At 43.2% G+C, this 12,360-nt stretch overlaps 1 protein-coding gene across 2 annotated transcripts; it reads right to left on the bottom strand.

Moving 5' to 3' along the window:
* Window positions 1–1,523: 1,523 nt before the first annotated feature.
* LOC110504673 (SH2 domain-containing protein 4A) lies at window positions 1,524–11,778 on the bottom strand. 2 transcript variants are annotated; one of them, XR_005041214.1, is made up of 6 exons: window positions 10,422–11,778; window positions 8,298–8,708; window positions 3,265–3,500; window positions 2,798–3,023; window positions 2,226–2,656; window positions 1,524–2,178 (listed from the first exon to the last, which is right to left on the bottom strand). XR_005041214.1 is itself a non-coding variant. In XM_021583446.2 (5 exons), the coding sequence occupies exons 2-5, from the start codon at window positions 8,476–8,478 to the stop codon at window positions 2,532–2,534; spliced, it is 768 nt and encodes a 255-aa protein (XP_021439121.2). In that variant the 5' UTR covers window positions 8,479–8,708; window positions 10,422–11,778; the 3' UTR covers window positions 1,525–2,531. The 2 variants fall into 2 exon arrangements, 1 of the variants encoding a protein (XP_021439121.2); XM_021583446.2 differs by having other exon boundaries at window positions 1,525–2,656.
* Between the last annotated feature and the right edge of the window lie 582 nt (window positions 11,779–12,360).

The raw sequence follows: 12,360 nt of genomic DNA, 5'->3' as shown, positions 1-12,360 counted from the left end.
TAATCCTCTCTCTCTCTTTATTAATCCTCTCTCTCTCTTTATTATTCCTCTCTCTCTCTTTATTATTCCTCTCTCTCTCTTTATTAATCCTCTCTCTCTTTTTATTAATCCTCTCTATTAATCCTCTCTCTCTCTTTATTAATCCTCTCTCTCTTTATTAATCCTCTCTCTCTTTATTAATCCTCTCTCTCTCTTTATTAATCCTCTCTCTCTTTATTAATCCTCTCCCACTTTATTAATCCTCTCTCTCTTTATTAATCCTCCCTCTCTTTATTAATCCTCTCTCTCTCTTTATTAATCATCTCTCTCTCTTTATTAATCCTCCCTCTCTTTATTCATCCTCTCTCTCTCTCTTTATTAATTATCTCTCTATATTAATCCTCTCCCTCTTTATTAATCCTCTCTCTCTCTCTTTATTAATCCTCTCTCTCTCTTTATTAATTATCTCTCTATATTAATACTCTCCCTCTTTATTAATCCTCTCTCTCTCTTTATTAATCCTCTCTCTCTCTCTTTATTAATCCTCTCTCTGTCTTTATTAATCCTCTCTCTCTATTTATTAATCCTCTCTCTCTTTATTAATCCTCTCTCTCTTTATTAATTATATCTCTCTCTATTAATCCTCTCTCTCTTTATTAATCCTCCCTCTCTCTCTTTATTAATCCTCTCCCTCTTTATTAAACCTCTCCCTCTATTAATCCTCTCTCCCTCTTTATTAATCCTCTCCCTGTTTATTAATACTCTCTCTCTCTTTATTAATCTTCTCCCTCTTTATTAATCCTCTCTCCCTCTATTAATCCTCTCTCCCTCTTTATTAATTCTCTCTCCCTCTTTATTAATCCCCTCTCTCTCTCTCTTTATTAATCCTCTCCCTCTCTTTATTAATTATCTCTCTCTTTATTAATCCTCTCCCTCTCTTTATTAATTCTCTCTCTCTTTTTTAATCCTCTCCCTCTTTATTAATCCTCTCTCTCTCTCTCTCTTTATTAATCCCCTCTCTCTCTGTATTAATCCTCTCCCTCTTTATTAATCCTCTCTCTCTTTATTAATCCTCTCTCTCTCTCTTTATTAATCCTCTCTCTCTCTCTTTATTAACCCTCTCCCTCTTTATTAATCCTCTCCCTCTATTAATCCTCTCTCCCTCTTTATTAATTCTCTCTCCCTCTTTATTAATCCTCTCCCTCTTTATTAATCCTCTCCCTCTATTAATCCTCTCTCCGTCTTTATTAATTATCTCTCCCTCTTTATTAATCCACTCCCTCTTGATTAATCCTCTCTCTCTTTATTAATCCTCTCTCTCTTTATTTATCCCCTCTCTCTCTTTATTAATCCTATCGCTATCAATCCTCTCTCTCTCTTTATTAATCCTCTCTCTCTCTTTATTAATCCTATCGCTATCAATCCTCTCTCTCTCTCTTGATTAATCCTCTCTCTCTTTATTAATCCTCTCTCTCTTTATTAATCCTCTCCCCCTTTATTAATCCTCTCTCTCTCTTTATTAATCCTCTCTCTCTCTCTATCTTAAACACCCTCACACATTTCTTCCACATTTTTATTCAGCTGAATTAGAAGACAACAGGTCAAATTAATTTGTGCATTGCACAAGCATATTTCACACACAATATTGAAATAACCTCCTCAAACAAATGTAGTTAGAGCGCAAATATTCAAAACAGAATATGACCAGAAAATCTACGAGGTTAGACCGTTAGATAACAACAACTAACAAAGCAAAAGACCAGGCAACTAAAAACATGACAGGATGGTTTGACCTATAGCCCAAACATACCACGCCCCTTATTACAGCTGGGGTTTTTCTTTTTTTTACATAATTCATGATAAGAAACTTGAAGCTAAATCTTTTCCTCCAACCCCATGTACAAATGAGATACAAACCTCTTGTACATATGTAGAAATAGCTCTTGTGTTAGCCATGTCCAAACCTCTTGTATATATGTAGAAATAGCTCTTGTGTTAGCCATGTCCAAACCTCTTGTATATATGTAGAAATAGTTATTGTGTTAGCCATGTCCAAACCTCTTGTACATATGTAGAAATAGCTCTTGTGTTAGCCATGTCCAAACCTCTTGTACATATGTAGAAATAGCTCTTGTGTTAGCCATGTCCAAACCTCTTGTATATATGTAGAAATAGCTCTTGTGTTAGCCATGTCCAAACCTCTTGTATATATGTAGAAATAGCTCTTGTGTTAGCCATGTCCAAACCTCTTGTGTATTTAGCTTCCAGGAGAGGTAGAACTGTATGACTACCATGCAGTCTCCAGGAACCTTTAAAGGGAGCCTTTTACCAGAATACCAGCGCCAAGCATTCCTCCCACTCAGCCGTGCATGTCCACCTTTAACTCGGCTAAGTTTGGAGCTCATATTTCTCAGCACCGTTCCTCAGGTGAGTGTCTGTCCGTAGGTCACTTGTACCTGGTATTCATATAAGCCCGTCAAGTGGGCAGTACCTCTTCTGTGTGGTTGGTTGACTGGAGGTGACCCTGGTGTTACCTGAGGTTTGGCTGCTAGCTACAGGTGAAAGGGTTTGGTGGCCACAGGGGGCATGGTGGTGGGAGAGGACGTGGCAAATGCTCTCCTGAGCTGGGCCACCCGACCACCAAATGCTGGGCTCTCCTCTTCATGACTGACCACCACTAGAGAGATAGAGAGGGAAAGGATTGTACAAATATATGTTAAGTCAATGAGCTTGAATCGAGTGTAGAGTATGTCATACACACGCACTCATGCACACACAAAAAACACTCTCTCTCTCTCTATCGCCCTTTCTCTCTCACCTCTTCTGCTCTGTGGGCAGGCCTTTTGTCTGGCTGACAGCTGGGGTTGGAGACAGAGGCTGATGTTGCTGCAGTGGGGTCTGTAGCAGAGGCCCCAGTCCTTTAGGTCATCTGTGCTGTAGCCTGACACACTGTCGATGCTGTCCTCCCTGGTGTCCTTTGGGTCGACCTCAGCACTGCCTGTGTACTGGTCCTCCTCAGAGTCCTTAGACCCGTCTGAGTCTTCCTGGAAATAGAAGAAGAATGGTGAGCTACATCCTGTATGGTAGAGCTGATATCTTTCTCTTTCCCTCTCTTTCTGTGTCTCATGCAAACGCAAACGCACGCACGCACGCACGCACACGCACACACACACACACACACACACACACACACACACACACACACACACACACACACACACACACACACACACACACACACACACACACACACACACACACACACACACACACACACACACTTACGCTGAGTTGCATCAGTATGGCTGATTGTGAGCTGGTTTGGTGGTTCTCTCTGTCTGTCAGTAGAGACACAGTATGGATATCAACCACTAGGTTGTTAATTTCTGTACTCTGTAGTCTGGTGTTGGTACGAAGGGTCTGGAGGAGTTTGGAGGATCTAAATTCATCCACCTCTCCGATCACGCTCACACTCACATCCCCATCATGACCCAACAGCCAACGCACGCTCTTACTGTGACCTGAGGAGACAAAGAAACACACAGACACATTGAATGTCACACTGTGTAATTATCACAGATAATACAATAGAAGGTAACTCTTCAAACCTATCACTATTTTAGATCCATTGTCAGAGTTCATCATGGAGTCTGGTTGTCGTACTGGTTCCAGCCCAGCAGATGGTGCTGTTGTCTTATCAGTGAACAAACACATCACTGACGTCTGCAGTAGCCTAGTTTTATCTATTGTCCAGTGTATAGGATCTACACAAACACTGCCTTAGGGTGTTTTCACACATAGTCCTCTTTAAAATAACCCGATCTCAGTCCTCTTTAAAGTGAACTCTGAGGTAAAAATTAAAAAAAGCAAGAGAACTCAGTTGTCTTTGTATTCACACTGTCCTCTCCTTGGAATGAGGACTCAACTCTTTTGCCAGTTCACTGTTTACCTATTTTGTGGTCTGAGTTCTCTTTGCATTCACATTGCTATGTTTAGAAAGGAACCAAGATCTTTTTCCAACATTTACTCAATGCACTCTGGGTACAAGACAAGCCATTCTGTCTTATCGGAAGCTAATAGATTGCATGTAGTTATTAGACATCATTATTATGATCAAAAGATAATATTAACATGTAAATATTATTGGTAACAAAATAAATAGCTGAAGAATAACTGCATATTTAATAACGATGTAATTGAAGATTGTACCCCCTTTAAGAGCTAGCATTGATTTGGTACCCTATTGTCTTCTCACACTATTTAAAGAGCTAGCATTGATTTGGTACCCTATTGTCTTCTCACACTATTTAAAGAGCTAGCATTGATTTGGTACCCTATTGTCTTCTCACACTATTTAAAGAGCTAGCATTGATTTGGTACCCTATTGTCTTCTCACACTATTTAAAGAGCTAGCATTGATTTGGTACCCTATTGTCTTCTCACACTATTTAAAGAGCTAGCATTGATTTGGTACCCTATTGTCTTCTCACACTATTTAAAGAGCTAGCATTGATTTGGTACCCTATTGTCTTCTCACACTATTCAAAGAGCTAGCATTGATTTGGTACCCTATTGTCTTCTCACACTATTCAAAGCCCACAATCGAATAATCAGTGTGTGAAGCTCTCAGCCTATAGATTACATAATTCAAACAAATAAAAAAAAGTGTGAAAACCCCCTTACTGACACACTATGGTCTTCACCTTCCGGTAATCACTCCGATCTGACCTTAGACCTGTGCTAATTGGTGTCATAAGTGGGATTCAACCTGTCTCTAGTTACAACCTCTAGTCTCTAGTTACAGCCAGGTCACCATTACAGTGAAATGAACATGATACACATGAACAGGCTACTAGCGTAAATTTGAAAAAATGGCCCATTTCAATTCATTAATTTCAGTTCAGATAATTGAAAATAAGCCTATGTAATAAGGGAAGAGCACAATTGCAAGAAAAGGTGTGGAAGCAAATCATCTTGGAAATATGTGATGGATTTTTTAAGCTTACAGGATGGACCACAAGCTGTGTGTGCGCGCCTGCATCCTTCCCTATATGTGTGCGCGTACGTATATCTGCTCGTGCATGTGTGACATTTAGGAGTTGTACTGTGTTGCCTACTTACTATCTTACATAAGGAGAGTCTTTCTGGGCCATGGGGCCTGTGAGAAGAATGGTGAAGTGTTTGATGCTCAACACTCTGTTCTGCTGGTCAGTTTGACACCAGGTGTTAAGAGATGACCTGGCCTGACCTTCTGCTACTAAGATGACACGCACACACGCGCACACGCACACACGCGCACACGCACACGCACACACACACACACACACACACACACACACACACACACACACACACACACACACACACACACACACACACACACACACACACACACACACACACACACACACACACACTCAGGTGACACAGAGCACAGATTGGAAAGACGTAGTGGTAACGAGATATTCAGGGCTAAAAGCAGCGAGCCTCACCAAACCACAGGGCTTACTCAATTCTATTCAGTCCTATTCAATCTGCCGGGCAGGCAGGCATGTGGAATGAATCAATCGCTGCCGCTGTGTTTCTGATTATAGAGCTCTGATAAGAGGGCTGGGTACTACACTATACTGTTCTATTAGTACCAATGGAGATTCTATATTCTATATCCTATCAGATAGAGAAAGGGACAGGGGGAGAGAGGAATAGAATGGGTAAAAGAGAGACAGAGAGGGGGATAGAATGGAAAAGAGAGAGATTTGGGTTAGTGAGAGTGGTGGAACTAGGCCTGATCTGAAGGCCTTTCTCTGTAGATAAGAGTGTGGTTTCAGGGTTGTGTTTCTCAGAATAGTGGAGTGGGTGCTCAAGCATGCTCAATTACTCATTGCCTCTTTCTCTCTCCAGGTCTCTTTCTCTCCCTGCCTCTTTCTCTTCCTGTCTCTCTCTCTTTCTGTCTCTTTCTCTTCCTGTCTCTCTCTCCCTGCCTCTCTTTTCCTGTCTCTCTCTCTTTCTGTCTCTTTCTCTTCCTGTCTCTCTCTCCCTGCCTCTTTCTCTTCCTGTCTCTCTCTCTTTCTGTCTCTTTCTCTTCCTGTCTCTCTCTCCCTGTCTCTCTCTTCCTGTCTCTCTCTTCCTGTCTCTCTCTTCCTGTCTCTCTCTCCCTGCCTCTTTCTCTTCCTGTCTCTCTCTCTTTCTGTCTCTTTCTCTTCCTGTCTCTCTCTCCCTGCCTCTTTCTCTTCCTGTCTCTTTCTCTTCCTGTCTCTTTCTCTTCCTGTCTCTTTCTCTCCCTGCCTCTTTCTCTTCCTGTCTCTTTCTCTTTCTGTCTCTTTCTCTTCCTGTCTCTTTCTCTTTCTGTCTCTTTCTCTTCCTGTCTCTTTCTCTTCCTGTCTCTCTCTCCCTGTCTCTTCCTGTCTCTCTCTTCCTGTCTCTCTCTCCCTGTCTCTTTCTCTTCCTGTCTCTCTTTCCCTGTCTCTTTCTCTCCCTGCCTCTTTCTCTCCCTGCCTCTTTCTCTTCCTGTCTGTTTCTCTTCCTGTCTCTCTCTCTTCCTGTCTCTCTCTCTTCCTGTCTCTTTCTCTTCCTGTCTCTTTCTCTTCCTGTCTCTCTCTCCCTGTCTCTTTCTCTTCCTGTCTCTCTCTCCCTGTCTCTTTCTCTTTCTGTCTCTTTCTCTTCCTGTCTCTTTCTCTTCCTGTCTCTCTCTCCCTGTCTCTTCCTGTCTCTCTCTTCCTGTCTCTCTCTCCCTGTCTCTTTCTCTTCCTGTCTCTCTCTCCCTGTCTCTTTCTCTCCCTGCCTCTTTCTCTCCCTGCCTATTTCTCTTCCTGTCTGTTTCTCTTCCTGTCTCTCTCTCTTCCTGTCTCTCTCTCTTCCTGTCTCTCTCTCCCTGTCTCTTTCTCTTCCTGTCTCTCTCTCCCTGTATCTTTCTCTCCCTGTCTCTCTCTCCCTGTCTCTCTCTCCCTGCCTCTCTCTCCCTGTCTCATTCTCTCCCTGTCTCTTTCTCTTCCTGTCTCTCTCTCTCCCTGTCTCTTTCTCTTCCTGTCTCTCTCTCCCTGTCTCTTTCTCTTCCTGTTTCTTTCTCTTCCTGTCTCTCTCTCTCCCTGTCTCTTTCTCTTCCTGTCTCTTTCTCTCCCTGTCTCTTTCTCTTCTTGTCTCTCTCTCTCCCTGTCTCTTTCTCTTCCTGTCTCTTTCTCTCCCTGTCTCTTTCTCTTCCTGTCTCTTTCTCTCCCTGTCTCTTTCTCTTCCTGTCTCTTTCTCTTCCTGTCTCTTTCTCTCCCTGTCTTTCTCTCCCTGTCTCTTTCTCTTCCTGTCTCTTTCTCTTCCTGTTTCTTTCTCTCCCTGTCTTTCTCTCCCTGCCCTTTTCTATTCCTGTCTCTCTCTCCCTGTCTCTCTCTCCCTGTTTCTCTCTCCCTGTCTCTCTCTCCCTGTCTCTTTCTCTTCCTGTCTCTCTCTCCCTGTCTCTCTCTCCCTCTCTCTCTCTCCCTGTCTCTTTCTCTCCTCGTTTCTCTCTCCCTGTCTCTCTTTCCCTGTCTCTCTCTCCCTGTCTCTCTCTTCCTGTCTCTCACTTCCTGTCTCTCTCTCCCTGTCTCTCTCTTCCTGTCTCTCACTCCCTGTCTCTCTCTCACTGTCTCTCTCTCCCTGTCTCTCTCTCCCTGTCTCTCTCTCCCTGTTTCTCTCTCCCTGTCTCTCTCTCCCTGCCTCTTTCTCTTCCTGTCTCTCTCTCTCTGCCTCTTTCTATTCCTGTCCTCACTCTTTCCCCCTCATACTTCCGATCTCCCTTTCTCTCCCCCTACCTCCACATCTTTCATTCCTCCCTCCTGTTCCCTCTCTCTCTTTCTATATTTGAAAGGTTTTCCTCTCTCCCTGGCCTACACTTTAGGCCCTTTGGTGTGTTGAATCTGAGGACAGATCATTCTGTGCAGGCAGAGGAGAGGAAGCAGAGAGAGGAGAGGAGGCAGAGAGAGGAGAGGAGGTAGATAGAGGAGAGGAGTCAGAGAGAGGAGAGGTGGTAGAGAGAGGAGAGGAGGTAGAGAGAGGAGAGGAGGCAGAGAGAGGAGAGGAGACAGAGAGAGGAGAGGAATCAGAGGGGGGCAGAGGTGGGTGTGACCACCCAGGGAAAGGAAATCCTAAATGATAAAATAGACACTCCTAACTCCTCTTACCCTAACACAGGGGCTTGTGCTGAAGTATACTCTAGTTTACAGTAAATTACCTGCATTTATTCTGTACTCACTAGCACCGGTGTGTGTGTGTGCGTGCGTGTGTGCGTGTGTGCGTGTGTGCGTGTGTGTGTGTGCGTGTGCGCGTGTGTGTGTGTGTGTATTATGCTGTACCTTTCTTAGACCTGGCGTGTTCCCTGGTTCTCCTCTCTCTCTCGTCCTTCTCCTCCCTCTCTTTCCAGCGTCTGACCTGCTCCTCTCTCATCTTCAGGAACAAGATTCTCTTCTGGTTTTCACTCAGGGCCTCCAGAACCTCTGGGTCCACCCACATCTCCTGTAGGATCTGAGCCAGCATACTGTCTGATCCTAGATTAACCTCCTTCCTCTGGTGCTGTTGGGACTTTCTAAAATGCTGTTTCCGGCCTGGTTCAACAGAGGGCTTTAAATCTCAACGTCTGGTGGATCTGGTACAGTCCAAATTCCAAAATGCTGAAGAGTTCTCTTGCAACTTCTCAGACGTTCCCTCAGTAATATTATATGGCTTCTGCTGGGAGGGTGGATGGTCACTGATTCCTTGCTGGTACTCTAGAGCAGTAGAGAGTATATATATATATGATTACATCGTTTGCCTTTCTTCACAGCTTTTCCCTCTTTGGCTGTCCACCAACATAATTGTTGGTTTTTGTGTGTGTGTGTGTGTGTGTGTATTTGTGTGTGTGTGTGTGTGTGTGTGTGTATGTGAGTAAATGCGTGTCCACTCCCTCTACTACCCCCTCACAGAGAGCTGCCCTACTGCTTTTAAACATTTGAAGGTAAACAGAGACCAGAGAACAACCCAGCTGGGTGACAGAATGGCATTTCATGTCAATAGAGAGAGAGACACACATAAACCTGACATTATTTCCATCCTTTTGATTTAGAGAGGGAGGGAGAAAAAAAGAGAGTATGCTGGCACTGTTTATACTTTTTTAGAGACAGGAAGAGAAAGAGAGGGAAACACAGAAACAGAGAGAGAAAAGGGGTGGAAGAGACTTTGCATCTCTCATGACCAAGACAGAAGAGACAGAGCGATAACCAGCTATCTCTCATGACCAAGACAGAAGAGACAGAGCGATAACCAGCTATCTCTCATGACCAAGACAGAAGAGACAGAGCGATAACCAGCTATCTCTCATGACCAAGACAGAAGAGACAGAGCGATAACCAGCTATCTCTCATGACCAAGACAGAAGAGACAGAGCGATAACCAGCTATCTCTCATGACCAAGACAGAAGAGACAGAGCGATAACCAGCTATCTCTCATGACCAAGACAGAAGAGACAGAGCGATAACCAGCTATCTCTCATGACCAAGACAGAAGAGACAGAGCGATAACCAGCTATCTCTCATGACCAAGACAGAAGAGACAGAGCGATAACCAGCTATCTCTCATGACCAAGACAGAAGAGACAGAGCGATAACCAGCTATCTCTCATGACCAAGACAGAAGAGACAGAGAGATAACCAGCTATCTCTCATGACCAAGACAAAAGAGACAGAGAGATAACCAGATCTATGTATCCCCCCTCCTAAGGCTCATGGTCACCTACCCTCTTACCTTACTTATACTCATATTGTTTTTAAAACATGATCAGCAAGGGAATGAGATAATGATCAATAAGTCTCCTTGTATATGTCTCAACACAGAGGGCCAGACCACCAAACTACCAACAAACACGTATTGTACATTCACACAGTCACAGGACATCAGTGGAGACAGAACAGTTGCAACAACAATTACTATCATATATGGAATACCACTAAATAAAGCACTGCAGGAATCTAATCTTACAGTGATTAAAACATTGTTATAACCTCATTATAACAACATTGATACACAACATAAAGACATGCACTGGTGTAACTAGAGACTAACAGGAACAGATGCCTGTAACACACTGACCCATGGCAGAAAGACACACAGAAACACAAAGCGGGGAGTTTTGAATCTATGCCAGCATGCAAATACATTTAGGGTTTACCATCGTCACTGTTCACATATTGAGAATGCCAGAGCAGAGGCAAAAGGACAGAATGGAGAGAGAAAGAAGATGTGTGTTGCATACTAAGGGAGAATTATTTATTTTGTTGAGTTTCCAAACAGAGCCTGTTTTACTATAACTGACAGAGAGGGGTTGTGAGAGTCGGATGAACTCAGACAAGAACGAGAAAGTAAGAGAAAGAAAAGCGAGCGAGTTATAAGGAGAAGAAAGTAGAGAGGAGGAGAAACCCTGAGAAATCAAGCGTACTTTACTTACTGTGACTGCCCAGCCTGAAAAATTAGCAAGCCTGGTCCTGGTGTGAGTTACACTGTGACTGACTGTATCTGGGTGACGTGTGTGTGTGTGTGTCTGAGTCTGTGTGTGTCTGAGTCTGTGTTAGTGAGCAGTAGAGTAGTCTGTGTAGCAGAGTCGGTATGCTGGCTATGATGATCCCCTGCCTCTTTGTGTACTGGATATGAGGGGGCTGCAGTGACATCACAACATTCTCTCTCTCTCTCTCTCTCTCTCTCTCTCTCTCTCTCTCTCTCTCTCTCTCTCTCTCTCTCCCTCTTTTAGTTGTAATATCACAGGAACTCTTATAGGCAGGAGGAAGCATGATAACAGGCCATTGACAGGAATTGATAAACATGATTACATCAGTAGTCATCATCAGTGGCTGACCCCACACATAGTTTAATGACTGATCAGTGTCTAGACAGGTTAATGCCGGTCTATGGTACTGAGAGTCTCTGTTGTACTCTATAGACCTTATGGTACTGTTAGTGTCTGATTAGGCCTTCGGGTCACGTTGTGTTATCTCTCAGATGTCTGGTTCCTGGTGCCGCCTCATGACTTCCAGTCAATACATGGATAAAGCAAAACATGAACACAGGAAGAGCAATTACAGTACACAACAATAACAACGTGATGTAAATGTATGTTCGTTTGGGGTAGAGCATGTTGGGTATGAGTATTGATTGAATTGAAGCAGGAAAAGGAAATATATAGCTGGTTTGGAGGAATTTCAATCACTTACAATAAATTAATATATCTTATCTCTTTCCCTGTCTTTCCCGCTTACTCTGTATTGCGACAGTAAGCTCAAGGTCCTTTTCCTGTTTCGTTCGAGTCAGGCCGGCCAGGTCAAGGTCGTCTCAGGGAAAACACATACCTGCAGCAGCAGCAGCATGTAGACGGTTTGGGGGAAACACAAAACACATTAGTCATAAACCACCCAGCACAGGTTGGTCATTTTTCCAGGGCAATCAGATAAAGACATGTAGAAGTGAGTCTTAATGTGTCTAAGGTTGTGATTGTGAACAGGAGAGTATGTTTGTACAGACCTATTGGTTTTCACTTGGCCACTAAGTACCAAGCAGCATTTCAATACCAGGAAATGACTCACACCCTTTCCTGTAACCGTTTGATTCCTTATCATTTAGATACATTAATTATACATTAAGGATTGTAAAGAAACCACATTCACATAACAACAAGTAATAGCTGTCTAACTCACCTGGTGTAATGTAGTGTAGTATACTGTAGTGCAATGTAATGTAGTGTAATGTTGTGTGGTGTAGTGTAGTGTAATGTATTGTGTTGTAGTGTAATGTTGTGTGGTGTAGTGTAGTGTAATGTATTGTGTTGTAGTGTACTGTAGTGTGGTGTAGTGTAGTATAATGTAGAGTAGTGTAGTGTAATGTAGTGTAACGTAGGGTGGTGTGGTGTAGTGTAGTGTAATGTAGATTAGTGTAGTGTAATGTAGTATGGTATACTGTAGTGCAGTGTAATGTAGTGTAATGTCATGTGGTGTAGTGCAGTGTAGTGTAATGCACGGTGGTGTAGTGTGGTGTAATGTAATGTAATGTGACGTAGTGTTGTGCAGTGTAGTGTGATGTAATGTGATGTGGTGTGGTGTAATGTAGTGTAGTGGAGAGTAGTGTAATGTAGTGTAATTTAGTGTAGTGGAGAGTAATGTAGTGTAGTGTAGTGTAGTGTAGTGTAATGTAATGTAGTGTAGTGTAGTGTAGTGTAGTGTAGTATAGTGTAGTGTAATGTAATGTAGTGTAGTGTAGTTGTAGGAGTTGGCTTTGGGGATGACCAGTGAAATATACCTGCTGGAGGGTGTTGCTTGGTGACCAGTGAGCTGAGATAAGGCGAGGCTTTAACTAGCAAAGACTTATAGATGAACTAGAGCCAGTGGGTTTGACAACGA

Source organism: Oncorhynchus mykiss, chromosome 31, assembly GCF_013265735.2.
Source record: "Oncorhynchus mykiss isolate Arlee chromosome 31, USDA_OmykA_1.1, whole genome shotgun sequence".
Classification (NCBI taxonomy): Eukaryota; Metazoa; Chordata; class Actinopteri; order Salmoniformes; family Salmonidae; genus Oncorhynchus; species Oncorhynchus mykiss.
This window is presented reverse-complemented; position numbering and strand designations above follow the sequence as displayed.